Raw genomic sequence first — 27,088 nt, 5'->3', positions numbered from 1 at the left:
AAAACTCAAACAAAAATCATAAATTAAACTGAGCATATTGCTGAAAATTTTACTTTTTATTAAATAAACAAAATACTAAAATCATATTCTATAAAAACTGACTCAGAAAGAAGTAGAAAATCTGAACAGAATTATAAGAAATAAATATATTGAGTCAATAATTATAAACCTCCCAGCAAACACAAGCCTGGGACCAGATGGTCTTCACTGCTCAGCTCTAACAGTCCTTAAAATAATAATACCAATCTCTCTCAACCTCTTCTAGAAAATGAAAGAGAAGATAATACTTCCTAATGCATTTTATGAAGACAGCATTATGTTGATACTAAAGGGCACAAAAACACTAAAAGAAAATAAAACTGGCCAGGCGCGGTGGCTTAAGCCTGTAATCCCAGCACTTTGGGAGGCTGAGGCGGGTGGATCACGAGGTCAAGAGATCAAGACCATCCTGGTCAACTTGGTGAAACCCCGTCTCTACTAAAAAATACAAAAAATTAGCTGGGCATGGTGGCACGTGCCTGTAATCCCAGCTACTCAGGAGGCTGAGGCAGGAGAATTGCCTGAACCCAGGAGGTGGAGGTTGTGGTAAGCCGAGATCATGCCATTGCACTCTAGCCTGGGTAACAAGAGCGAAACTCGGTCTCAAAAAATAAAATAAAATAAAACTATAGGCCAATATTCTTTATAAATATTGATGCAGAAGTCTCCAACAAAATACTAGCAAACAGAATTCAGCAGCACATTAAAAGGATTATATATATGGCTAAGTAGGATTTACTCTCACTTAGTATATAAATACAAAGATGATTTAATATATAAAAATCAATAGATATGATGCACTGCATTAACACAATGAAGAACAAAAACTACATAATCATCTCAATTGAGTCAAAAAGAGCATTTGACAAAATTCCCAAAGCCAATGTCCACAAAGGTATTTTCTTCTAGGACTCTTATAGTTTGAGGTATTACATTTAAATCTTTAATCCATCTTGATTTAATTTTTGTATATGGTAAAATGTAAGGGTCCAGTTTTATTCTTCTGCATATGGCTAGCCAGTGATGACAGCACCATTTATTGGATAGGGAGTCCTTTCCCGATCACTTATTTATGTCAGCTTTGTCAGTGGTCAGATGTGTCTGGTTTTATTTCTACATTCTCTAACCTGTTCCTTTGGTCTATATATATGTTTTTCTATGATTACTATGCTGTTTTGGTTACTGTAACCTTATACTATAGTTCGACATCAGGAAATGTGATGCCTCTGGCTTTATTCTTTCTGCTTACAATTGCTTTGGCTAGTCAGGGTATTTTTTTTTTTAATTTCTATGAATTTTAGAACAGATTTTGCTAATTCTGTGAAAAATAATGTTGAACATTTGATAGAAATAGCATTGAGTTTATAGATTGCTTTGAGCAGTATGACCATTTTATAAATATTGACTTTTCCATGAGCATTAAATATTTTTCCATTTGTGTTGGTCATCTATGATTTCTTACAGAAGTGTTTTGTAGTTCTTGAAGAGATCGTTCACCTTCTTGATTAGCTGTATCTCTAGGTATTTTAGATTTTTTTGACTGTCATAAACAATGCTAAATTCTTGATTTGGCTCTCTGCTTGAATGTTATTGGTATATGGAAATGTGACTGATTTTTCTCTATTGATTATATATTTGGAAACTTTACTGAGGTCATTTATCAATTCTAGGAGCCTTTTGGTGGAATCTTCAGGGTTTTCCAGGTACAGAATCATATTACCAGTGAACAGAAATAGTTTGACTTCTTTTCTTATTTGGATACCTTTTACTTATTTCTCTTGGCTAGACCTTCTAGCACCATTTTGAAGTCATGAGAGTGGGCATCCTTGCCTTGTACAGTTTCTTAAGGGGAATGCTTCCAGCTTTGCCCATTCAATATGATGGTTTTGGGTTTGTTATTGATGGTTCTTGTTATTTTGAGGTATGTTCCTTCAAAGCCCCTAATTTGTTGAGGATTTTTATTATAAAAAGCTTTTTATTAAAAGCCTTTGTTTCACATCAATTGAGATGATTATGTGTTTTTTGTTTTTTATTATTTTTATGTGGTGAATCAAATTTGTTTATTTGTTTATGTTGAACCAACCTTGCATTCCAGGAATAAAGCCTAATTGATCATGATGAATTAGCTTTTTGACGTGCTGGTGGATTGGATTTGCTTGTAGTCTGTTGAGGATTTGTGCATCTATGTTCATCAGAGATATTATCCTGTAGTTTTCTTTTTTTGTTGCTGTTGTATCATTGGGGAAAAGATTTAAATAGATATTTCTTCAGAAGAGATATGTAAATGTCTAACAAACATATGAAATGATGCTCAGCATAACTAATCTTCAAGGAAAGGGAAATCAAGCACTAAGAAATACTACTTAATACCCTTTAGAATTGCTATTATAAAAAATAAAAGACAAAATGACATGTGTTGGCAATCATGTTCAGAAATCAGATCCCTTGTGCACTGGTGGTAGGAAATGGAAAATGGTGCAGTCACAGTGGGAAAAGATGGCTGTTCTTCCAAAATTAAACATAGAATTACCATACGATCCAGCAAAGTATATTTGGGCATATACTTCTGTGTATATGCCCAAAAGACATAAAAGCAGAGACTTGAGCAGGTATTTGTACACTCATATTCATAGAAGCATTATTGAAAATAGCCAAAATGAAAAAAAAATAGAAACAACCCACTGTTCATCAGTGGATGAATGGATGAATAAAGTGTGGTATATATACACAATGAAATATTATTCAGCCTTAAAAAGGAATAAAATTCTGTGACATGTACAACATAGATAAACTTGGAAGACATTTTGCTAAGTAAGCCAAATAATAAAGAAAAATATTGTTTTATTCTACTTATATGAGGATCTAGACTAGTCAACTTCACAGAGACAGAAAGTAAAATGGTGGTTGCCAAGGGTTAGTGGGAGGGAAGAGGGGGCAGTTTTAATTTAATAGGTAGAGTTTTAGTTTGGGTAGGGGAAAAGTTCTGGAGATGGAGAGTGATGATTGTTGTACAACAACATATTCTTAATGACATTGAACACTACAATGACAAAAATGTTCAAATGGAAAATTTAATGTTACGTACATTTTACCACAGTTTAAAAAACGTACCCTTATCATCAACTCTCTTGCCCATTTATTCCTCTGTCTGGTGAAATTCCAACCCCAGTTAAAATAACTCTGTGAACTTGTAGTTGCACTTGGCTGCAGATAAGTGACAAACATTGCTGACTCATCTTTCTTTAAATTAAAACCACAACAGTCATACTGATCCTTTAACAATCTATCATATCATCTTTCTCTTCTTTGATAAATCCACAAATGCTTTCACATCACAAAATAAAATTCAAGTCCTTATACAACCTGGCACATGTATTGCTCATGTATTTCATTTATACTACACTTTGATTATACTATGCCTACCCAGGCTGGCCTTCAGGTTCTGTGACAATGCCAATTATATTTCCACATTGGAACCATTGCATTTGCCATTATATACAGACTTGGAATGCCCCTTCCCTAAATATTAGCTAGATGGTTTCCCTCACTTTCTTTAATAGTCAAAATTCACTTTCTTAGGTAGGCTTTCTCTCTCCACTTTGTATGAAAGAGCAATCTCACCACTCTCTTTACCCTTATGCTGCTTTATTTCTTTTTCTCATAGAACTTATCACCATGTGCTATTATATGTCATAATTCATACAGTTTCCATTGTCTGTTTTCATCATTAGAACAATTTCATGTCGGCATTGACTTTTGTTCATTGTTATATTTTCAGCAGCCAAAGAGTGCCTGCTCTTTGGCTCTGTGTCCAGAAGAATCAACATGGGTAGTTCTAGTGTTTCTAAATCACAGAAGTTGCTTAATATATACATCCCGAGAATGTGCTAGAGGCAGAGTTAACAATGTTTTTAGATTAGATGCTCTCTTCTTTGTACATTGTGCATGACAAACAACTAGAGCACCAGAGCCCCTTTGCTGTACCCACAGTCTTGCTTTTCCAGTCAGTATTACCATTCTTTCAGGAGGTTTGCTCCTATAACTGGTTATGTAAAGAAGGGATGTAGCTGTATAAGAACTTCAAGGGCTAATCCCTGGAATGGAAGCAAAGAGATAATACCTTTCTAAGGGAAACAGTTGTATCAGTGTCAGATGACCAGCCATAGACATGAGTTTACAGTGGCTTCCTGGTGTTTCTCCCAATTACATCATCCATAAGACATGGAGACTCCATTTATGCCTAACCTAATGCAGCTACTATGAGCCAAATTACCAGTGTGCATTGTGGTCTATAATTCCTAGTTACTTTTATTCTGAATGTTAAGGGAAGAGTCTTTCAACTTAAGAATTCCAGGAAGACTTTATTATACTTCAGAATTTGGAAGTGTCCTGAAATTTTACTTTTAAAAAGTCTTTGTACACTTTATGGTACTATAACATTCTTATATGTATTATTCTGTAATTAAGTCTCCAGCTTAACTATAAATGGTACCTAAATATTAAAGAGGCAATTGTAAGTATCCCAGTATGACATTAAGAAAAAGTAAAGAAATAAACTTTTTGTTACTTTGTTGGCTGAAGTACTTAAAAGAGCAAGGTACAGGTCGGGCGTGTTGGCTCATGCCTGTAATCACAGCACTTTGGGGGGCCAAGGTGGATCACCTGAGGTCAAGAGTTTGAGACAAGCCTGGTCAACATGGTGAAATCCCACCACTACTAAAAATACAGAAAAAAAAAATTAGCTGGGCATGGTGTCATGCACCTGTAATCCCAGCTACTAGCGAGGCTGAGGGAGGAGAACCACTTGAACCCTGGAGGTGGAGATTGCAGTGAGCCAAGATTGAGCCACTGCACTCCAGCCTGGGTGACAGAATGAGACTCAATCTGAAAAGAAAAATAGAAAGGTAGAAAGAAGAGATGGAAAATTAATTTTAAACTTAAAAAATATATCTTCATTACCTATTGCTGATACTGTCTTTGCATAAATAAATATAAGAAATCTTTTTTAAAAAAATGAATATGTTTTGAACAATGCAGTTACTTACTGGCTCCTCATAAAGAGCTTAGCATCTAGCCTGGAATAAGAATTAGTTACATGGGGATCCTAACATTCCCTTGAAATTTTTATGCTTTATATTTGAACTTTTCCCTTCTCTTGAAGAAGATGAGCAGTTTGTTGTTTCATAATAGACTTAACTTTAGCGTGTTTATATGAGCAAATTGTGTGTTTTATAGGCTTGTAGTTTAAAAGGATGGACTATGACAGTCTGTTGTTATGTACATTGGCAATTTTGACCCCTGTATGGCCGAATGTATGGAATGTGAAGATACACTAAATAGCCTTAAAACCCTCTCTTGTCTTGAACTGCTAAATTTTCACATTAGCAAAAGCTAATTCTAGAAAATGTGTCTACTGCTTTTTCTAAGATTAGGGTACTTTCTCTAAGTAGTTTATGTGTTTTTAAAAAATTATTTTTAAGTTTTTTTGTAATGAACGAATCCCACTGCTGATTGGTGGGATATTTTAGGTGAATAATAAAAAGATATTTTATGAGGAAAACAGCTCTTATTTAAGAACTATGCTCTAATGAGGGTCAAAATTGTATTTTACAGTGTTATTTCTTGATGGGAGGCCCATTATGCTAGCTCCATACATGGGTATAGCTATGTATATATTCATATATGCCTTATAGATTATAGTACCTTGGAGAGTCTTGCCATGTTTCTCTACATGATGTCTATTTATGGTTTTTATTTAAAAAAAAACTTTAAATCATGTCACTTATTTCTTTTTCTGCTTAACCATACACTTATCCCTATTCAGAATAATATATGCAGTAGAAATCCACTGATACGCATCCACCAAAAATATTTTAGTCAGTTTTCTCTTCGGAACCAGATAAAGTTGAAATTCATTGTAGGTGGCTTAGAGTGTATTATTAGGTATTTTTGTGCTGTCTGACTTTCTGAAACTCCAAACACTTTTAATGATTAAAACCATTTTACATGATAAGAGGCTTTGTGGTGAAATGATTGAGTAGTTGCTATCTGCAAACAGCAATTTATAACCAAAAGGAGCTCTAAGATCCTGAAAATAATCAGTAGCTCATTCTTTGAATTAAATTGCTGACTTTAGCTTTTCATTTAAGTTTAAACACAACCACATTTACCAACTGTTAGTGTGAGCTTGGTAAATGAGTGTGCTTCCTCATACCACTCTTCCAAACACAACCACATTTACCAACTGTCAGTGTGAGCTTGGTAAATGAGTGTGCTTCCTCATACCACTCTTCCAAAACAACAAAATGACAGTGGAACTATAAATGGATGGTTCCAAAGGCTTAATAATTCAATTAGCTTAATCAGTACCCAATAATAAGAAGGTTTTCTCCCACTTTCAAAAGGATATCTTTGCATTAAGGTTTCTGTACAAGCGCCTGAAGGACTAGTTGGATAGAAATTTGCTATGGGGACTTGGTGCTGAATGAGCACAAAGTGTAACTCCATTTATGGCCACTTAGCTCTGTACAGTCTTATGGCTAGAGTGGCCAGAATCAGTCTCTATTTCACTCAGCCTTGAGTGACCAGAATACGTAAGTTAAATGTGGGCAGGGACATATAACACAAGTGGGTCAGTGCTACTGTTCAGAGTGTGGGGTTATGCTGTGAATGGGTTCTTTGGCATTACACATGAAGGACAAGATCTGAATTTCTAATATTAAAGGCTCCCTGATTCCAACACAAGCAGAGATGCTCAATTATTTCAGGTACTGCACTAGACACTTTGCCTAAAACAATTATCATCATCACAGGAATCCTCTCATGAGGACTTTATTATTCTCAATTTAGATACAAGGACACTGATCTTCATAGTTAATGAATGAGCCAAACTATTGAGATTTTTTTTTTCTTCTTAGGATTACTTAAATCCAGTGTTTTGTATCTTCCTACTAACCTAGTCTTTCTGTAAACATTTAGGGTTTCAGGTGAAATAGATCTATCTCCTTTGTGTTTCAAAAACAACATGTTAGTGGGTAAATTGATGGTTCTGTGATTGCTTCAGTAGTTCCCAACTAAGGGCTGGGATTGCCACATGAATGAGCAGGTTGGCTTGATAGGCTCAGTAGGAAGGTCTCTCTGAACAGGTGTGCAGCCTGTGAGAAGTGCAGAGACAAGCTCCTTGCTGTTGCTATGCAATGTGTTATTTCAGGACAAATTGATGCCTCTCCTAGGGAGCCTTCTAGAGTAATAATCTCTGACAAATGGTGAGCCTGCTATACCTAGGCTCCCCGAATAACTCCACCTCAATTTATTTTTCATGTAAATTACAGTGCTCATGTTAAAGTTACATAGATGTAGCTTTATTTCTACTTGTTAAGGCTGAAAAGAAAAAGGTAATGTTTATGAAGATCTTGTTTCAGTCATTCTGCGCTTTCTCCCAAGTGTTAATTTTCTTGCAAATAGAAATTAGGAACTTGGGCTTCCCTTTCATTAAAAAAAAAAAAATTGCCATTGAGAAAGTTTATGTGAGCAGGCCCTGCAAACAACCAGAGATATATTTAAGCAGGGAAGCACATCATATCAAAATAATGCATTTTCCATTTCTTGCATTTGTAAACATTAATTGCAACTTTGTTTTCTTTTAATTTTTGTGAAAAATAAATGTAATTGCTGTAATTTTATGTATAATTATTAGTAAAATGCCACTTTCACCTTTTCCATGGTCCTCATTTATTGTCCCCTTTCTCTCTGTAACCAGAATCTCCCCCAGGTACTTCCAACCTCAATTCAAGGTTAATGTTCTTTCCTTTACCATTAACTAAAGTTTTATCTGTGAAACAAACATTTTTTTTCTTGATTAAAACAAACCAAAAGATGAAATTAAGAGAGAATTAATTAGAATGAAGCTCTTTTTGCCTTCTTCTAAACTGTTCATTGAGTCACTTGTGAGAAGGAGAGGTCATTACGTTTCATTAGTTGAAAAACACAGGCTTGTCTTTCCACACCCCCTACAGTTATATATCACACACTTCTTCTGTAATTAGAATAAAGGCAGCACCTTATAAATGGTCACTGATTGGTCTTGACTTATTAAAAGTCTAAGCAAGTAAATGCACAAAAAGCCCTTTACACAGGGAGTCTAAGTTTTCCTTGCTATATATCCAGAGATATAAAAGTTGTCCAGATTGTGCTACCCTATCATCCTTTACCCTTAGTAAAAGTCATTGCTTATCCTGATTTTACTTTTCTAGCTTGTTTTTTTGGTTATATAAGCAATAGAGTAATTTTCAGCATCTATTCAAAAGCTTAATTATTTATAAAATTAAAGTTTTTAAAATGAAAGTAAAATATTTTTTATTGAAAAATCCAGAAGGATATATTCTGCTTAGTTAACCACATTGTGTTTGTTGTTTTAGAAATACAAAGAAAGTATCTAATAATTTTTTTTAAACTATATATTTTTATTTTTCTCCCAGCTCTTTCTAGTGGGAGTCTACTTGCCTCTACCCAGAAATACAGATATAAAGTCAGTGGAAGAGAGAAGGGGGTGGGGGGAGAAAGATAGATGGGGGGGGAGGGGGATAGCTATTATTAACCTTTTATGGCATTGAAAGAATGCATGCTGCCCTCTGGAGTCCACAAAAGGAAAATGCAAACCAAGTTTTTCTACCATCTATAATATTTAAAATACTTAATTCTACAAGTTGGAAAATAAACTGTATCATTTCCCTTTGCAATAAATAACATCTACATAGCACAACTGACAGGGAAGGATTATGTTGAATCTTAATTTCACCTTATGACACATATTTTCTTGAAGTAATGAGTTTTTTCCCCCTTGCAATTTACTTACTATGTCTTTCCCAGTTACCAAAAAGCACAGAAATAAGTGTTAACGAAGAGAAAAATAGAGGATGTGATTAACAAAAAGCAAATTAAGTTTTGTTTTTATATAATATGTATTTGAAATTTATATATTACTTTGCACTTCAGATTATACTTCAAACTTTCTTAAATAAGATGCATGCTGTTAATGAAGTGAAAAAATGTGGTTAAAAAGATGATAAAGAAAAGCTGTGAATATGGAATTGGAAATATATTGTTTCTATAGAACGACGACTCTTCTTTTACGAAAGTTAAAATACCACAATGAAAGAGGAAGCGTTTGCCACTTTCTACTGAAGCGTGTGCGTGTGTGTGAGTGCACGCATGTGTGTCTGTCTGTATGTAGTGAGATAGATGATAGGTATATACCTAGGTAAATATCATCTCAGGCTTGGCACGTAAGAGACAGATTAATCATAAAAATGCAAAATTTTCTATTTTGAGTATTCAGAAGACTTTAGAAGTAGCCATTAGGAACTCAGATATTTGGAAAATTTCTGCATGGAAAATCTTTTCCTTTTTAAAATTAAAAATTTTTATAACACTTCAAGGATCATTAAAATTTAAGTTCATGGAAAGCTGTTCTCTACTTGAATACATTTTAAGAGCTTACTATACTTTTTATTGTTTCAACATCCCCAAACAATTCTGCGATGTTTTTCAAAGTGTCACCTATTCAGAAAGGTTTTATTCTAACAGATACACAATTAGATTGGCTTTGACATCACTCTTCTAAAGTAAGATCATTTACCTTATTTTATATATAACGTAGTGAGAATCATTCAGGTTATTTGACTCATTTCATAGCAAAAACATGTTGTAGCCTGGATTAAAAATACAAATGGATGATTTCAAATTGCTTCTCTTTTTACTTATCAAACGTTAAGACAAATATATATAATCTGAATGGACTCAAAATATAAAAGAAGTTAAAGAATAAAAGCTATACAAATTCATGCTGATAAACAATGTATAAAATAATGACTGTGTATTCTGAAAAATTAAGGAAAGAAAGGAAAATAACAACAAGGAGAAAAGAGGACAGCTAAGAAAGAGAAAAGGCAGGCAGGAAGGAAGGAAGGAAGGAAAGATAGAAGGAAGGGAAAGGAAAAGAGGAAGGGAGGGAAGAAAGGAATTTCAGGATTTCACTCAATGTCAGGTATTGCATTTTATATTTTTCATTTGGCAGAGGAAAGAGCATAAATATATTATTCCAACCCAGAGGATGGCAGAGGTATTTCTGAAATAGCAAGCTCAGGTATAGAAAAAAGAATATTAGGGGAGAGTAAAAGAACCTAGGTTGATAAGGAGCCACCGGGGCATAGCTGTAGTTGGTTGGAAGCAATAGTTGACTATACAAAGACATTTAATGAGAAAAGAAAATAGAGCACTCTGTTAAAGCGTACATTTTTTAAACCATTTTCCATCTGTGTTCCTAAAGATGTGAGTTCAATCAATGAATAATTCATCCAGGTCAGATAAAGGAAAAATGCAGAATGTGTTCACTTGGCCAAGATATGAAGGACAGTCAACTGGTAACAGCTTCAGTTGCTCTGGCATCAAGGTTTAATTGAACCAAAAAGCAATTCTGAAATTTCAAAAGAAAATTATTTCTTTTATGAAATCGGTAAAATTGGACAAGAGCTTTTGAAGACATAAAACTAAATTGAGGGTAAAATGGGCTTATGAATTCATAACATAAAGGTTATCAATTTTATCTCCACCTAGTTTAGTTAAGCATAAAGTCATCATTTTCTTTTCATCGCACTTCATTTTCTTTACTTTTATATCCCTATGTCACAAATTCAGTATGCAGACACTACTGCAGGATGTAAAACATGAACAATTGCATTGGAAGCCATGATATTCTGGGACCATGTTTCTAGGACAACTTTGTCAGTTGACTTTCATTACTTCAAAAAGTCTGATATATCACACGATGTTGTAATATTGACTGATTTTTTTATCTGTCTTCCACATGAGCATATCAACTGAGAGTGTTGTTAACATTGTTTCTATGCCGCTAGAACCTACCCCAGAATCTTGATATATAGTATGGTACCCAACAGATGTTTAAAATATGTTTCGATGGGGAAACGTATATGCAATAATAGAAAAATAAAGTTGATATATCAGCTACTTAATACCTTAAGTGCTTTGTAACCTAACAGTGGCAATACCTTACTGGTATTATGGAAATATGTCAATTTATTTTTGCTTTCAGTCTATGGCTCAATCAAGACATTCTGCTAGTATTAAAAGATGTGGCTGGTCTTGTCTAGATGTGATCATGAACTTGTAGTCAATTTTTGGGTTGGCTGAGAGCTGGCGGTGAAGGATTTCCTCAACTGAGAATCCTTAGATCTGTCTTTTCACTGTGTTCTCTAATCCTCCCATTAGTTAGTCCAGGCTTATTCTCCGGAATGTGCAGGCATCCACTAAAGTTTCTAGGCTTGGAACTGGCAGAAGCCGCCTCTGCTTCATTCTATTGATCAGTGCAAATCACAGGACCAACACAAATTAAAAAGTGAAAAATAGCCTATACCTTTTGATAAGATAAGCAGCAGTCCCATTATAAGGTTCATGAAGACAGTGAAGCCATTAACTGGTACAATCAATGTCATACACTCTTCCTAAAGGGCATTATGCTAATTTATATATTTATCCAAGTCTTCCAAAAGTATGACATCAATTCTCTCACGGATACATACATAAGTATAATTCAAGGACGTATGCCAGATTTGTTCAAACTACTTTTGTTTAAGATAAGTTTCTGATGAAAAAAAGGGAATTAAGAAACAAAACAATCATTTAAACACTGAGCACCACCGCTCAAACAATAAAGAAATTATACGATAAAGATGCTAATGAAACAAAGAGAAGGAAGGAAGGAGAGGGAGGAACAGATAATGACTCAACAGTGCCAAACAGCTAAACTGCTGCAATCAAAGCAACTAGCAAGAAAACAAAAGGCGCTGATTAAATCCAACCTCTCTGCTCCCAAAATAATATGTGTGCTGCATCGTTTTTGACAAACAGTATGGTAATGATCTAAGTTAGAGCACAGCAAGCATTATCAATTCTATTTCCATTACTGTTAGAGAAAAGATGCATTTCCTTGATCCATTAGAAAAAAATTATGCTATGAAAGTACTATTGTACAACTATAGCAGGACAATTGAAGCTATTTTGTCCTTGCTCTGGCCTTGAAGCATTGGAAGAAAACCATATATTGTTGTCCACATTCAGCTTGGCAGAGTACAAAATGACATACCCTTGTAGCCTCTGTATTTGCAAATCAAGAGACCAGTTGTTTGCTTCAGGACAATTTCCGTGGTGTTGCGGCAAAGGCTAAAGGCTGAATACTAGAAACATGAAATAATTAGCAAAAGAAGGTAGTGGCCAAGAAAACCAAGAAAGCCTTAACATTTCCCTCAGGTAGCCTATACACAGGCTGCTTCCTGCCTCTAAGTCCCTGACCTCCTTCTCATGCAGGCCCTTACAGAATCCAGATGGCCTAACCACAGGGTGGCTTTACTCTCTTTTCTTAGATCATTTACATTTAAAAAAATTTGTAATTGTAAAAGCTTTCTTTTCCCCTTTCAGATGTAAATCCTTTTAAAAGCCTCTTGACAGTTTTCACAAGGACCTGAGATCTATCCTTTTGAAATCTAATCATTAAGGAAAATAGCACCCCTGTTTTCTAGTGTCCTCCGGAGTATATGGTCCGAACTTCTTTTTCTTGGGCACTTTGCTCTAGGTGTAAAACTTCCTCCTGTCATGAAGATACAATGAAAGTTTGCTTTCTTTTATTTTTCCTATTTTACTTTAAGTTCTGGGATACGCGTACAGAACATGCAGTTTGTTGCATATGTATACATGTGCCATGATGGTTTGCTGCACCTATCCACACATGATCTAGGTTTTAAGCCCCACTTGCATTAGGTATTTGTCCTAATGCTTTCCCTCCCCTTGCCCACCCCAACCCCATGACAGGCCCCAGTGTGTGATGTTCCCCTCCCTGTGTCCATGTGTTCTCATTGTTCAACTCCCACTTATGAGTGAGAACATGTGGTGTTTGGTTTACTGTTCCTGGGTTAATTTGCTAACAGTGATGGTTTTCATCTTCATCTATATCCCTGCATAAACTCACTCTTTTTAATGACTGCATAGTATTTCATGGTGTATATGTGCCGCATTTGCTATATCCAGTTTATCAGTGATGGGCATTTGGGTTCGTTCCAAGTCTTAGCTATTGTGAACAGTGCTGCAGTAAACTTACATGTGCATGTGTCTTGATAGTTGAATGATTTATAATTTTGGAGGGATATACTGAGTTATGGGATTGCTGGGTCAAATGGTAAATCTGGTTCTAGATCCTTGAAGAGTCACCACATTATCTTCCACAATGGTTGAACTAATTTATACTACCACCAACAGTGTAAAAGCATTCCTATTTTTCCACAGCCTTACCAGTATGCTGTTTCCTGACTTTTTAATAATCATCATTCCAACTGGCTTGAGATGATATCTCATTGTGGTTTCTATTTGCCTTTCTCCAATAACCAGTGATGATGAGCTTTCTTTCATATGTTTGTTGTCCGCATAAATGTCTTTTTTTGAGAAGTATCTGTTCATATCCTTTGTCCAATTTTTGATGAGGTTGTTAGTTTTTTTCTTCAGTTCTTTGTAGATTTGGATATTAGACATTTGTCAGATGGATAGATTGCCTGTTCACTCAGATGATAGTCTCTTTTCCTGTGCAGAGCTCTTTAGTTTAATTAGATCCTGCTTGCCAATTTTTGCTTTTGTTGCAATTGTGTTTGGTGTTTTAGTCATGAAGACTTTGTCCATGCCTATGTCCTGAATGGTATTGCTTAGGCGTTCCTCTAGGGTGGTTTTAGGTTTTACATTTAATTCTTTAATCCATCTTGAGTTAATTTTTATATAAGGTTTAAGGAAGGGGTCCAGTTTCTGTTTTTTGCGTATGCTAGCCAATTTTCCTAGCACCATTTATTAAATAGAGAATCTTTTCCATATTGCTTGTTTTTGTCAGGTTTGTCAAAAATCAACATTATTTCTGAGGTCTCTGTTCTGTTCCATTGGTCTGTATATTTGTTTTGTCCCAGTACCATGCTGTTTCAGTCACTGTAGACTTGTAGTATAGTTTGAAGTCATTTAACATAATGTCTCCAGCTTTGTTCTTTTTGCTTAGGATTGTCTTGGCTATATGGACTCTTTTTTGGTTCCATATGAAATTTGAAGTAGTTTTTTCTAAGTCTGGGAAAAAAGTCAATGGTAGCTTGATGAGAATAGCATTGAATCTATAAATTATTTTGGGCAATATGGTCATTTTCATGGTATTGATTCTTCCTATCCATGACCGTGGAATGTTTTTCCATTTGTTTGTGTCTTCTCTTATTTCCTTGAGCAGTGGTTTGTAGTTCTCCTTTAAGAGGTCCTTCACATCTTTTGTAAGTTATATTCCCAGGTATTTTATTCTTTCTGTAGCAATTGTGAATGGGAGTTCACTCATGATTTGCCTCTCTGCTTATCTATTATTCGTATATAGGAATGTTTTACTCTCATTTGGGTAAGGCCAATTAGCAAACAGCTGGCATATGATATTCTTACTTTAACTCTTAAAAGGTCAAACTGGATTCTGGTTTCTCCCCTCTATTATGATAGCCTTGTATAAAGTTTTCCTTTCATGTTTAACTTTGGTGGAATTGTTGCATTGACACACATCCACATGTTAGCAGAACTGAAATTTTTATAAAGAACTTCTGAAATTAAAAAAAATCACAGAAATTCTAAGAAGACAATGTCTCTACAGTAATTAATGAGCAAATAGTTTAACTTTTTGGTAAGCCTTTCTTCTTCAGAACTAAATTAACTTAGAAATGTTAAATTAACTAAGAAACATTCCTCATAATTGAGGGAAGGAGAAAATATCTCATGTCATGTAAATTGGAGATGAACTTTCTCTCTGAAGTCTCCTTCTCCATGGATATGTCTCTTTAGCCCTAACAGCTTACACTGGTGCCAATGGTTTCCCTATGAAGAAAATAGAGAGGGGCTTATAAAGGAAAAAAAATGGTTTATTTTTAAATTAGCTAAATTTGTACCTGATTAAGTTTAATTCCATTCTAATGTACTTTTAACATCTGCCTCTTAGGTTATAGGCCTTGTTTCAGGAGCTATGGAAATTAGATTTTGATAAGCTTAGAGTCTAGTGAGGAAGACTGACATTCACACAGTGACCTCTAGAATACATGCACATAAAAAATGCAGTGAAAGAGGGACACACAAATAATCAATGATATTTATAGCCAGGAGCTATTAGCATTCAAGAAGTACAAAGAAAAAGATTAGAAAGAGGATGCCCAACAGCCAGTTCTTAAAGAATGAGTGGCAATTCTAAGGACATACAGAGAAAAGAGGCAGATTCCAGGTGAAGGCAATACCTTGAAAAAGGTTAACGAAGCATTCATGTATATGTGATGCCCTATGGAGCTGAAAATAAATTAAGACAGTCTGGTAAAGTGATAAGGGCCCATGCTTCCTAATGACGCTACATTTTAAGAACTAATTTTACCAAACATTCCTGAAATGTGAGATTTGCACTTTGAAATATTAACTTATGAAGTTTTTTTTTGAACTGACATGCATAATGCATGTTATTAATTTATTGAGGAATAAATTTATTTACTTTAAACCACATCCACTGACAGTATACAATATAATGAACTTTGACAGGTGTACACATCCATGAAGCCACTGCTACAATTAAAATAGTGAATATATCCATCATTCATAGGAGTACAACCCAGCCCCACACAATGACTGATCCGCATTTATCATTATAGACTAGTTTTTCTTTTCTAGAATTTTGTATCACTGGAATTGTAACATATGCACATTTTTAGGTATCTAGCTTCTTTCACTTCACATAATGATTTGGAGAGTGGCACATGGTAAATGTGAGCTTAACTGCTTAAGGATCCAGCAAATGATTTTCTAAAGTGGTAATACCATTTTACATTTCCACCTGCAATGTATAAGCATTCCAGTGGCTCTACGTGCAGGACATCAATAGAATGTTTTAGTCTTTCAAAATAAGCTTTAGCCTTTCTGGGGAGCAAGAGTGGTATTTCATTATGACTTTTATTTGCATTTCCTGTTTAATAATTCTGAACACTTTTTCATGTGGTTAGCCATTTTATACCTTGTGAATTATCTGTTTGAATCTTTTCATCATTATTCATTAAATACTTTTCTTAATATTGAGTTGTAAAAATTATTTGCATATTTTAGATTCAGGTTTTTCATAAGAAAAAATATTGAATATTTTCCCCTCTTAACACTGGCCATTTTGGTTTTTTAATGTTGTATTTTGAAGATAAAAATAATATAATTTTAAAGTCTAATTTTTATTAAGTTTTTCATAGTTCATGCTTTTTGTGACCTAAGAAAATGTTACTTAATCCAGTGTTGCAAAAATATCTCCTGTGGTTTCTTCAGGAATATTTATACTATTAGCTTTTATGTTTAATTTATGATGTATTTCCAGTTACATTTTAGATATTATATAAGATAAAAGTTGATGCATATAGAAGTGTGTTTGTTACAGTATTATTAGTGGGAAAGAGTTTTTTTCTCACATTAAATGACCTAGCAACTTTGTAAAAAAAAATCAATGTTCATAAATATATCCTTCTATTTCTGAACATTCTCTTCTGTTTTATTGATCTATATGTATATTTATAATAATTCCACATTGTCTTCCTTAGGTAACTTAACAGTAAGTCTTGAAATCAGATAGTTAATATATTCCAATTATTTTACTCGTTCTCAAAGTTGCTTTGAATAATCTATTTTTATTTTATACAAATTGAGAATTAGCTTGCCAATTTTTACAGAAATAGGCATGCAGAAAATTTTACTGGAATTGCATTAAATCTGTAAATCATTTGGGCAAATTGTCTTCTTAACAATATTGTCTCTTACAATATATGATCATAGTATAGCTCATTATTTACTTACAACTTTTAAATTTTTTAGTAGAATGCTTATAGTATTTCTTGCATATTGTTTTTCTAGCTTTATTGAGGTATAATTGACAAATAAAAATTTCACACTTACATCTTGTATAGTTATACTTTGCATGTGTGTGTATGTGTGTGTGTAGTAAGAAAATTTAAGATCTACTCTTTTAGCTAGTTTGAAGTGTACAATACACTACTAACCATAGTCAAATGCTGTACATTAGAGCTCCAGAATTTATTCATCCTGCATAAATGAAACTTTGTTCTATTTGTCCAACATCTCTCCATTTCCCTCAGCCCGTAACCCATGACAGTCACCATTCTATTCTCTACTTCTATAAGTTTGACTTTTTGTAGATGTAAGTGTGATTATGCATTTGTCCTTCTGTGCCTGGCTTATTTCACTTAACGTGTCGTTTAGGTTCATCCATTTTGTCACAAATGACAATTTCCTTTTTTCTCCTGATTTATATATATCACATTTTATTTGCCCATTTACTTCCCACTCGGCACTTAGGTTGCTCCTGTTGGTGAGTCATCATACAGTTTTGCCTGTAGTGTGAGCTCTTGTTATGAGGAAGCAGGCAATGGTGATGAAAGCTCTGGCTAAATATCTGTGAAAAGATTGTCATTTTGGACAGACGTACCTGACAGGGTTGGATTAGATGGAAAATGGGGCAAGCCCAAGTGAGAGCAAGCCATTTTCTCTAATCGTGTGTACGAACCTACAGAAGGCTGAGTCTCATGACCAATCTGCACATGAAGGAGGCCTGTCCAAACCAGTAGATGAAAGGTTGGTGAACTAAATTGAGCTTTAAACCACTAGAGAAAAAGAAGAAAAAAAGTCATGATCTGAACCTAACTGGATTGATTATCTAGTAAAATAGAAGTTTCGGCGCGGTGGCTCACGCCTATAATCCCAGCACTTTGGGAGGCTGAGGCGGGTGGATGACGAGGTCAAGAGATCGAGACCATCCTGGTCAACATGGTGAAACCTTGTCTCCACTAAAAATACAAAAATTAGCTGGGCATGGTAGCACACACATGTAGTCCCAGCTACTTGGGAGGCTGAGGCAGAAAAATTGCTTGAACCCAGGAGGCGGAGGTTGCCGTGAGCCGAGATCGCGCCATTGCACTCCAGCCTGAGTAACAAGAGTGAAGCTCCATCTCAAAAAAAAATGGAAGTTTCAATATTCTCTAGCAAAATTCACACCACATAGTTTACACAGTGCACTTACAAAAGGTCAGCAAAATGTGATTACTTCTAAGGACAAAAATCAATCAATCAACAAATGTGGCAGAGTGCCTAACTTAGGCCTGTAGTCCAAACACTTTGGGAGGCCAAAGTAAGAGAAGTGCTTAAGGCTAGGAGTTTGCGACCAGCCTGGGCAACTTAGCAGAGACTCTGTTTCTTCAAAAAATTTGCTCATCACCTCAGGCGGTGGGAGGAGGAGCAGCAGCGGCTAGGTAGCCCAGCTTTCCAGAAGCTCTCAGCGTCTGGTGCCTGGTAGCCCAGCTTTCCAGAAGCTCTCAGCGTCTGGTGCCTGGTAGCCCAGCTTTCCAGAAGCTCTCAGCGTCTGGTGCCTGGTAGCCCAGCTTTCCAGAAGCTCTCAGCGTCTGGTGCCTGGTAGCCCAGCTTTCCAGAAGCTCTCAGCGTCTGGTGTCTTGCAGGCACATGACGGCAAGCACACTCTCCGCCACCAAGATGCCCAAGAGAAGGGTCAGCTCAGCGGAAGAGGTGGTGAAGGAAGAGTCCAAGAGAACATCAGCATGGTTGTCTGCTAAGCCTGCTGCTGCAAAAGTGGAAATGAAGCCAAAAAAGAAAACAAGAGAGAATAAATCTTCAGACAAAAAAGTGCAAACCAAAGGGGGGAAAATACAGTTCAAAGGGAAAACAGGCTGATGTGGCTAACCGAGAAACTAAAGAAAATCTACCCGCAGAAAATGGAGACACTCAATCAAGGAGATAAAGACATTTTTATGGATTCAAAGTTTTTATTTTATTATGTATCTATTTATTAATTATTTGAGATGGAGTCTTGCTCTGTCACCCAGGCTGGAGTGCAGTGGAGGGATCTCAGCTCACTGCAACCTCCACCTCCTGGGTTCAAGCAATTCTCCTGCCTTAGCCTTCTGACTAGCTGGGACTACAAGTGAAGCCCATATAATTTTTGGATTTTTAGTAGAAACAGGGTTTCCCCATTTGGCCAGGCTTGCCTTGAACTCCTGACCTCAGGTGAACCACCCGCCTTGGCCTCCCAGCGTGCTGGGATTACAGGCATGAGCCACCACACCTGGCCAGATTCAAGTTTTAGATTACTATGCAACAATAACAAATCAAATACAGCTGCATGTATCAACATAAATAAATCTCATAAAATCTTTGAAAATTGTGCATAATGATTCACAGCAAGGCTAACATTTATATGAAGTTCAAAACACTTCAGGATTGAATAATGTATTTTTAGGAATAGATAAACATATCTACAACAGAAGAAGTATGAACCTGAAATTCAGGAATAGAGGCTGAGTATTGAATTGCAGAAGGCTCATGGGGAGCTCATAAATTATTAGTAATGTTCTGTTTGTTAAGCTGGGCATTGTCTAGTTCAGTCCATTATTAGTCTTCATAATTTAGATAAACCTCATCTCTCAAATACATAAGAAGAAAATGTTAGGCCAGACTCTATGTCTCTTGTGTATTAATCCAGCTATTAATCATTTTTCCATTTATGATATATCTGCTGTTTATTTCTTGTAACGAGCACTACTAAAATGGTGTTTCTCCTGGGAGAGAAAGAGAGAAAACAATTTACTATGCCTTTGTTTGCTTTACCATTATAGGTGATGCTAATTGTTAACATTGTTTAAAAAATAATATGCAAAATCTCTGTCCTGTTTTACTTCCTACAGTGCTGGAATAGGATGTTTTCTTTTTCTCACTTCTAGAAATTAATTGCCCACATACCTTTCCACATCAAGTGGGTAGCAGATAGTGTGCATGTCTTTCATAATTTAACATAGGAAAATTTACATCTTTGGTTGTATCTCTCCCTTGTGAGTACCTGCAAATTGGGAATAGTTTGAAATAATATCACCATAGAATGAGTAAAATTCAGAGCATTAAAAATGAAATGATTGAAATATTGTCTTTGTTTTCCTTTCTGAAGCCAATAATTCTCAATGTTACATCAATGTCATTTTTTCAAATAACAGAAAGATTAATAGTGAAGCTCACATACACTTCTTGCTGGGACATTGCTCACAGAGGGCACATTGTGACTTGGTTTATTTGGTAATCGAGACAAAACTTGACACTAGCAAGATTTATCTGGAGAGGTACTCTTTAAAAGGAACAACTTGGCCCAAGTAATGACAGGGAATGTGTATTTCTATGACTTAAAGGCTTGATAGCTGGGATTTATGACAAGCTCAAGATGCCATTCAACATCTTGCAAAAAGGAAATTACATAATCTCTACAGGAGAAATTTTTTTAAAATTTTCCAGTATTTATCTGAATTGACAACTAATGAGAAACTTCCTCTGGTAGCTTTAAATATTTCACATCAGATACTTTATTTCTGACACAGAAGCAGCTCTGTTGAAATTATTGGCAACTGAAATAATGCATGATGTGTGCTTCAACGTTCTGTCTACATCAGTCTGGGTGGAGAATATCTTCACTTTTATACAAGTTGTTGTCTAGTCCTTATTACATATTTTATGACTGGCAATGAAATAACATTACTATTATTCACTTGGGCATAAATAGAAAATATGTATAATTAAAATGCCATCCAAAGCAAGCAATTTGAGTCAAATAGCACTACATCAATGCTCATTTGAATTTATATTTAGAATGTGGTAATATCTGTCTAGTGTTATAAAAGAAAACACTTTTGGAAAATTATGCTCTACATTATTTAGTCATTTAATAATAAATCTATAATGTGATTTATCTGTTCTTTGTTCATTTATATTAACATCTGAGAAGAATGAAAATTGCATATGTGTATTTGGTTATGTTAGAAAATCCAAAGCAATTTACAAAAACAAATAAAACTATGCTAGAACAAATAAGTGAATTTGGCAAGGTTGCATCACACTAGCCCAATGTACAAAAATCAATTGTAGTTTGATACACAATCAACAATTGAAAGTACAACAGAATATAATTTATAAATAGTAGCAAAAAACTAAATATTTTTAAATAAAGTTAATATGTGCAAGACTCACATATACTGGAAACTACAAAACAAGGCTAAAATAAAATTTAGAAGACTTGAATAAACTGATATACCATGTTCAGGGACAGAAAGATTCAATATTAATATTCAGACATAAGTTCTACTTAAATTGATCTGTTTATATTCACTAAAACCCCAGTAAGGTTTTGGTAGGTATTTTTGGTAGAAATTAACAAGCTAATTTCACAAATAATATGGAGATGTAAATAGCCAAATAATAAAAAACAGTCAAAAGAAAATTTTAGAAAGACCTTAAATAGCCAAAAGATAATATTGATATTAAAAACTGAGAAATTAAACCACCCCATTTCAAAGATTAATATACATTAATATTGATTAAAACAACTTGAATACTAGTATACATGGAGACAAATAGATCAATGCAACATAATTGAGAGTTCAGAAATAAACCCACGTATATCCATTCAATTGATTTTTACAGTGACAAAAAATTTCAAAGGGAGAGAAGATAGTCTTTTCAACCAATGGTTTTGAAGAAACAGGCTATTTGAAAAAAAACCAACAACTTCAATTTCTATCTTACACTACATACTAAAATTTAATTTGACAAATGACAGATCTAAACATTAAAAGCTGAAATTATAAAATTTCTATAAAGATATAGAAGACTACTTTTGTGACTGAAAATAGAGTATTATTATTATTATTATTTAGGCAGAGATAGGAAAAGGAGAAGGAGAGAGAAAGAAACAGCTAGCTCTCACACTGAATGAGAGAAAGAAAAGCCACTCTCACACTGAGTGAGAAGGGTTCCCAGAAGGAGAAATCCAGAGAGGGAAAACTCCCCTCACACTGAGTAAGAGAATCCAGAAAGATGGAATCCAGGAGAGGAAAGATAGCTTCCACCCTGGGTAGAAGGGGAAGTCCAGGAGGGTAAAGAGAGCTCCCACTATGTGGGAGCGGATTCCAGAGAGCTGGAAATCCCTAGGCAATTACTTTTTAAAATGAGTCATCATGCACTATCATTAAAAAGAAAAGGTTCCTAAATTGTATTTCATCAAAGTTTAACACATTTACTCTCAAAAATTTCAGAAAATGAATAGGCAAGCCACAAACTGGTTGGCAATTTTTGCCATATAAATATCTCACTTAGTGCTTATATCAAATACATATAAACAACTCCTATAGCCGGGCGCGGTGGCTCAAGCCTGTAATCCCAGCACTTTGGGAGGCCGAGGCGGGTGGATCACGAGGTCAAGAGATAGAGACTATCTTGGTCAACATGGTGAAACCCCGTCTCTACTCAAAATACAAAAAATTAGCTGGGCATGGTGGCACGTGCCTGTAATCCCAGCTACTCGGGAGGCTGAGGCAGGAGAATTGCCTGAACCCAGGAGGCGGAGGTTGCGGTGAGCTGAGATCGCGCCATTGCACTCCAGCCTGGGTAACAAGAGCGAAACTCCATCTCAAAAAAAAAAAACCTCCTATAACAAATTCATAAGACAGACATAATAAAAATGGACAAAAGAATTTAGAAAAAACAAAAATGATCAATAAATACGTAAAAAGACACTCAACATCACTGTTAACCTCAAAAATAACTATTTAAAAAAATATATAATGCCACTAGACCCCCATCAGTATGACCAAAATTTTCAAAAGATGAAACACCAAATTTGGTAAGGGTGTATAGCAAGAACTCTTAGGCATTGGTATGTAAGTTCAAAAGAATACATCTACTTCAAAAAATAGTTTTGTGTTTCTTCTAAATAAAATTAAGACATATACTTACTTTATGACCTAGAAACTTTTCTGCTAGTACAGAGGAAATTTAAAAAATATGATCCAAAGTCCACAAAAATACCTGTCCAAGAATGTTCAAATGCAGCTTTATTTCACCATAAGAAAATGGAAGCCACTTATCAAGAGGTGAATGAAAAACAAATGTGACATATTCATTTACTAGCATTCTCTTCTCCAATAGTTATAGTAATGTAAACAGCATCGTGAATAAATCTCAATAACATTACGTTTAAAGAAAAAATCCAGTCACATAATGTGTACCTCTTTCATTTCATTTATATGTGGTTCTGAAATAGCTGAACTATATGCTATGCTGTTAGCAGTTTTATCAATGGTTGCCTTGTTTGATGTGGTGGGGTAGGATGGCTTTCAACAAAACATTAGAGAACATTCTAAGGTAATGACAATATTCCACACATTGTTTGAGGTAGTGGTTATATTGAGGTATACATTTATAAAACTCATGGGACTCTACTAATAAATAATCTGTGTGTTTTATTGTATCAATTAAACATCAATACATTTTTAAAGTGAAAGAACTATAATAAATCACAAATGATTTAAGAGACCTCAATTCAAATTCACTAACTAGGAAAATAAAAATTTGATAGTTGAAGAACATTTAAAAATGACTAGATCTTAGGTAATATTCATGTTAAATTTTAAGGTAAGATAATATCACAGTTATGTTAAAAATAATGTCTTTGTTGGAGATGCATAATGAACCATTTATGGATAAAAATATGCCTTAGAAGTGCTTAAAATACTCAAGAAAAAAGTGAGAATAAATAAGAATGGTAAATTGTTAATAATAGCGAAATTGAGTGCTAGTTACATGGGGATTTATTATATTATTCTTTATATTCTATATATCTCAGAAATTTGTCATAACAAAGGGTTAAAAAGTCTAGTTTGAATGGTGTGTTAGCCAATCACATTTTTCATATTGAAATAAAATTCATCCTTGAGTGTATTACATGAAAAAAATTAAAACCTATCTTCAACCAAGATTGTCTTCCAAATTTTAATATCTCAGATATTTTAAGAGTTTATTATTTATTTATTTATTCTGATGATGATTATTACTTTTTTAAATATATATTTTATTGTATTTCAGGTTTGGGGTACATGTGAAGAACATGCAAGATTGTTACATAGGTACATACATGGCAGTGTGATTTGCTGCCTTCCTCCACATCACCTATATCTGGCATTTCTCTCTCTGTTATCCCTCCCCAACTTCCCACCCGCTGTCCCTCCCCTAGTTCCCCCTACAGACCCCAGTGTGTGATGCTCCCCTCCCTGTGTCCATGTGTTCTCATTGTTCAACACCAGCCTATGAGCGAGAAAATGTGGTGTTTGATTTTCTGTTCTAGTGTCAGTTTGCTGAGAATGATGGTTTCCAGGTTTATCCATGTCCCTACAAAGAACACGAATTCATTGTTTTTTTTGTGGCTGAATAGTATTTCATGGTGTATATGTGCCACATTTTCCCTGTCCAGTCTATCATCGATGGGCATTTGGGTTGTTACAAGTCTTTGTTATTGTAAACAGTGATGCAGTGAACATTTGTATGCATGTGTCCTTATAACAGAATGATTTATAATCCTTACGATATATACCCAGTAATGGGATTTCTCTTATCTTCATTTACATAAGACCAAGTTAAATGAATATGAGGTATTACATAATTGAGTTATATATTATTTCCAAAATGCTTTTCCCCTTACAGATAAGCTGTCACCTCTCCTATCATGCATCTATTTTCTATATATATGAAAAATCTTATGAGGATTAATACTAACTTTTTATTCAAATTGCAATGTACCAAAGTTTTAAAGTTTGTACCTTTTGTGTAGTCCAGGACTAGTTGCAATGAGTATACGTCCCATTTTTGGTAAGAGTCTTAGTTGGAGCATCCCCCATAGTAGAGCCTGAAACAGTTTCTTTAGTAGATGATCCCAAGGAGGTAAAAATGGAGTCATGGAGGAAGAGCTATGGTTTGAATATGGTTTTATTTTTCCAAAATTCACATTGAAATTTGGTTGCCATTGCAGCAGTGTTAGGAGGTGGAATATTTAAGAGGCAATGAAGTCATTAAGAGGGATTAGTGTCTTTCCTACAGGAATGGACTAGCTATCTTGAGAACTTGGTCCCCTTTCTCTCTTGTGCATGACCTGTTCCTGCCTTCTGTTTGTCTACCATGTTATAAAGCAGCATGAGGCCCCTACCAGATGCAACTGCTTTATCTTGAACTTCCTAGTCTCCAGAATTGTGAGCTAAAACAAACCCTCTTTTTTAAAAAAATAAATTACCCAGTCTCAGGTGTTCTGTTATAGCAACAGAAAATGGACTAAGACAAGATAAAAGGCAAGAAAAAGAGGAAAAGTCACTTATAATGATTAAGCTCCTTGCTTCAGGCAATGGACTCAATTTAGATGGGATCCCTGAGAATAAAGAATTTTCTAGAATTTTCCTTACAAAGTACCGGGGGCTATTAAATTTATCCCCTCCCATTTATTGCCATCATTTGAAAGTCTCCTGAGTCAGTAACTCTACCTTTCAACCCCTATCATCTTGCATTTATAGGTTGTGCTTGTATAATCTAAGAGGGATGCTGTGGCTCCTGAAACAGTTTTGAGGCAGGAAAACAAACAGTGTGGCTTGCCTTTGGGTGAAGCTACATCAGCATGTGTCAGCACAGCTCACCAGAGCTAAGGCTGAAATGAAAATGAGAGGATGAGATGTGGGGCAACAAGAGGAAAATAAATACTACAGGAGTGTGTTAGTGTTTTTAGTTTGTCTGTTCCATATTGAAAGAAGTATATCCCAGTGTCAGGGTTCATTAAAGGCATAGACAAAAGGTACGCTGTAACATAAATTATCACTAGTCATTAGTATCAGTAAAAGAAGACTCCATTGACTACATTATTTTTTACACTTTATATATTTAAAAAGTATTGATTGAGTATTCCCTCCATTAATCATGTGCTGCTTGACTGCTAATGGATGTTTATTATTATTTGAAAGTTTTATGTCTCTAGCTGCCAAACAGGGTGTCTTCTATATATAGGAAACTGGAAAAAGACATTCTCTGTGATCAATACAGCAACTCTAAGAGATAGATGTTATTACCATGTTTACACATGTGTAGCTTATAAAGATACAGAGAAAAGTTGCTTGCTTGAGATAATTTGATAATTAGTGGCTCATCAGTTTTGAATCTAAAGCCTATTTCTTTTCAGATCCTTACTTTTCTACCTTGACTTCACAGACAGATATTTTCATAATTCCAATGTACCACAGGCTGAATGATAGAGTAAATATCATAGAATAGGCTCTCCAAAGAGCTTATCAAATGCTTATCAAGCCTTGCCTTGGGTTGAATTTGTCTCTGCCCTTAGATGTAATATATACTGCTGTGAACATAATCAGGCATGAGTCTTTTCTGTATTCCTAATTTTTCATGAATAAAAATACCAAAGATGGGGCACCTGTAATAAACACCTGTCTAAGTGCAGAGAACTGGTAAACCAGGTCACTCTAGCTGTAAAGAGAACTGGTAAACCATAAACCAGGTCACTCTAGCGTGCATGTTAACAAGCCTCCTGAAATGCTATCCATGGCTTCAGGAGGAATAAGAAAACCATTTAATGTTTCCCTCTCCCCTCCTTCTCAGCATGTGATTATTGCTAAACCTTTCCTGCTTGGTATTTTTTTTCTCCAATAGGCTAAAAATATGCAAATAATCTTTTTAATTGTTCATGAGAACTCATTAAATTTCCCTCTTATGATGAGATTTTATTATTTTAATCAGCAGTTGTTTGGAACTTAGGAGATAAAAAAGTATGGTATCAGTATTAGCATGCTTAATATGGTTTTCTTGCTTTAAAAAAATTAACAGAAGGGAAATTTAAACTGAAGTGATTACAGAATTTAATTTATAAAACCATATTATTTTTTCATCTAATTAGAATTTTAAAATGGTTTCTTGTATCAAAGCTAAACTATCTGACCTCTCTTTTGTAATCTTCATTGAGCATTTTAATTCTGGAAAGTATTAAACATGGATGTATGAAATTGTACCAATATTATTTTTCTCT

General features: G+C 34.9%; 1 protein-coding gene and 1 long non-coding RNA gene across 2 annotated transcripts in view; one reads left to right on the top strand and one right to left on the bottom strand.

Moving 5' to 3' along the window:
• Nucleotides 1–27,088, top strand: part of LOC118146914 (uncharacterized) — a 336,502-nt gene that overhangs the window by 142,174 nt on the left and 167,240 nt on the right. The gene's annotated exons all lie outside the window — the stretch shown is intronic.
• LOC118146703 (keratin, type II cytoskeletal 8-like) overlaps nt 18,624–27,088 on the bottom strand; it is a 125,868-nt gene continuing 117,403 nt past the window's right edge. Inside the window, exon 4 of the mRNA XM_078347730.1 lies at nt 18,624–18,766. Coding sequence (XP_078203856.1) covers nt 18,624–18,766 — 143 coding nt within the window. The remainder of the gene's footprint in view (nt 18,767–27,088) is intronic.

The sequence above is a fragment of the Callithrix jacchus genome, chromosome 13 (genome assembly GCF_049354715.1).
Source record: "Callithrix jacchus isolate 240 chromosome 13, calJac240_pri, whole genome shotgun sequence".
NCBI classification, from domain to species: Eukaryota; Metazoa; Chordata; class Mammalia; order Primates; family Cebidae; genus Callithrix; species Callithrix jacchus.
Note: the sequence above shows the minus strand (reverse complement) of the source record. Positions and strands in the feature narration are given on the sequence as shown.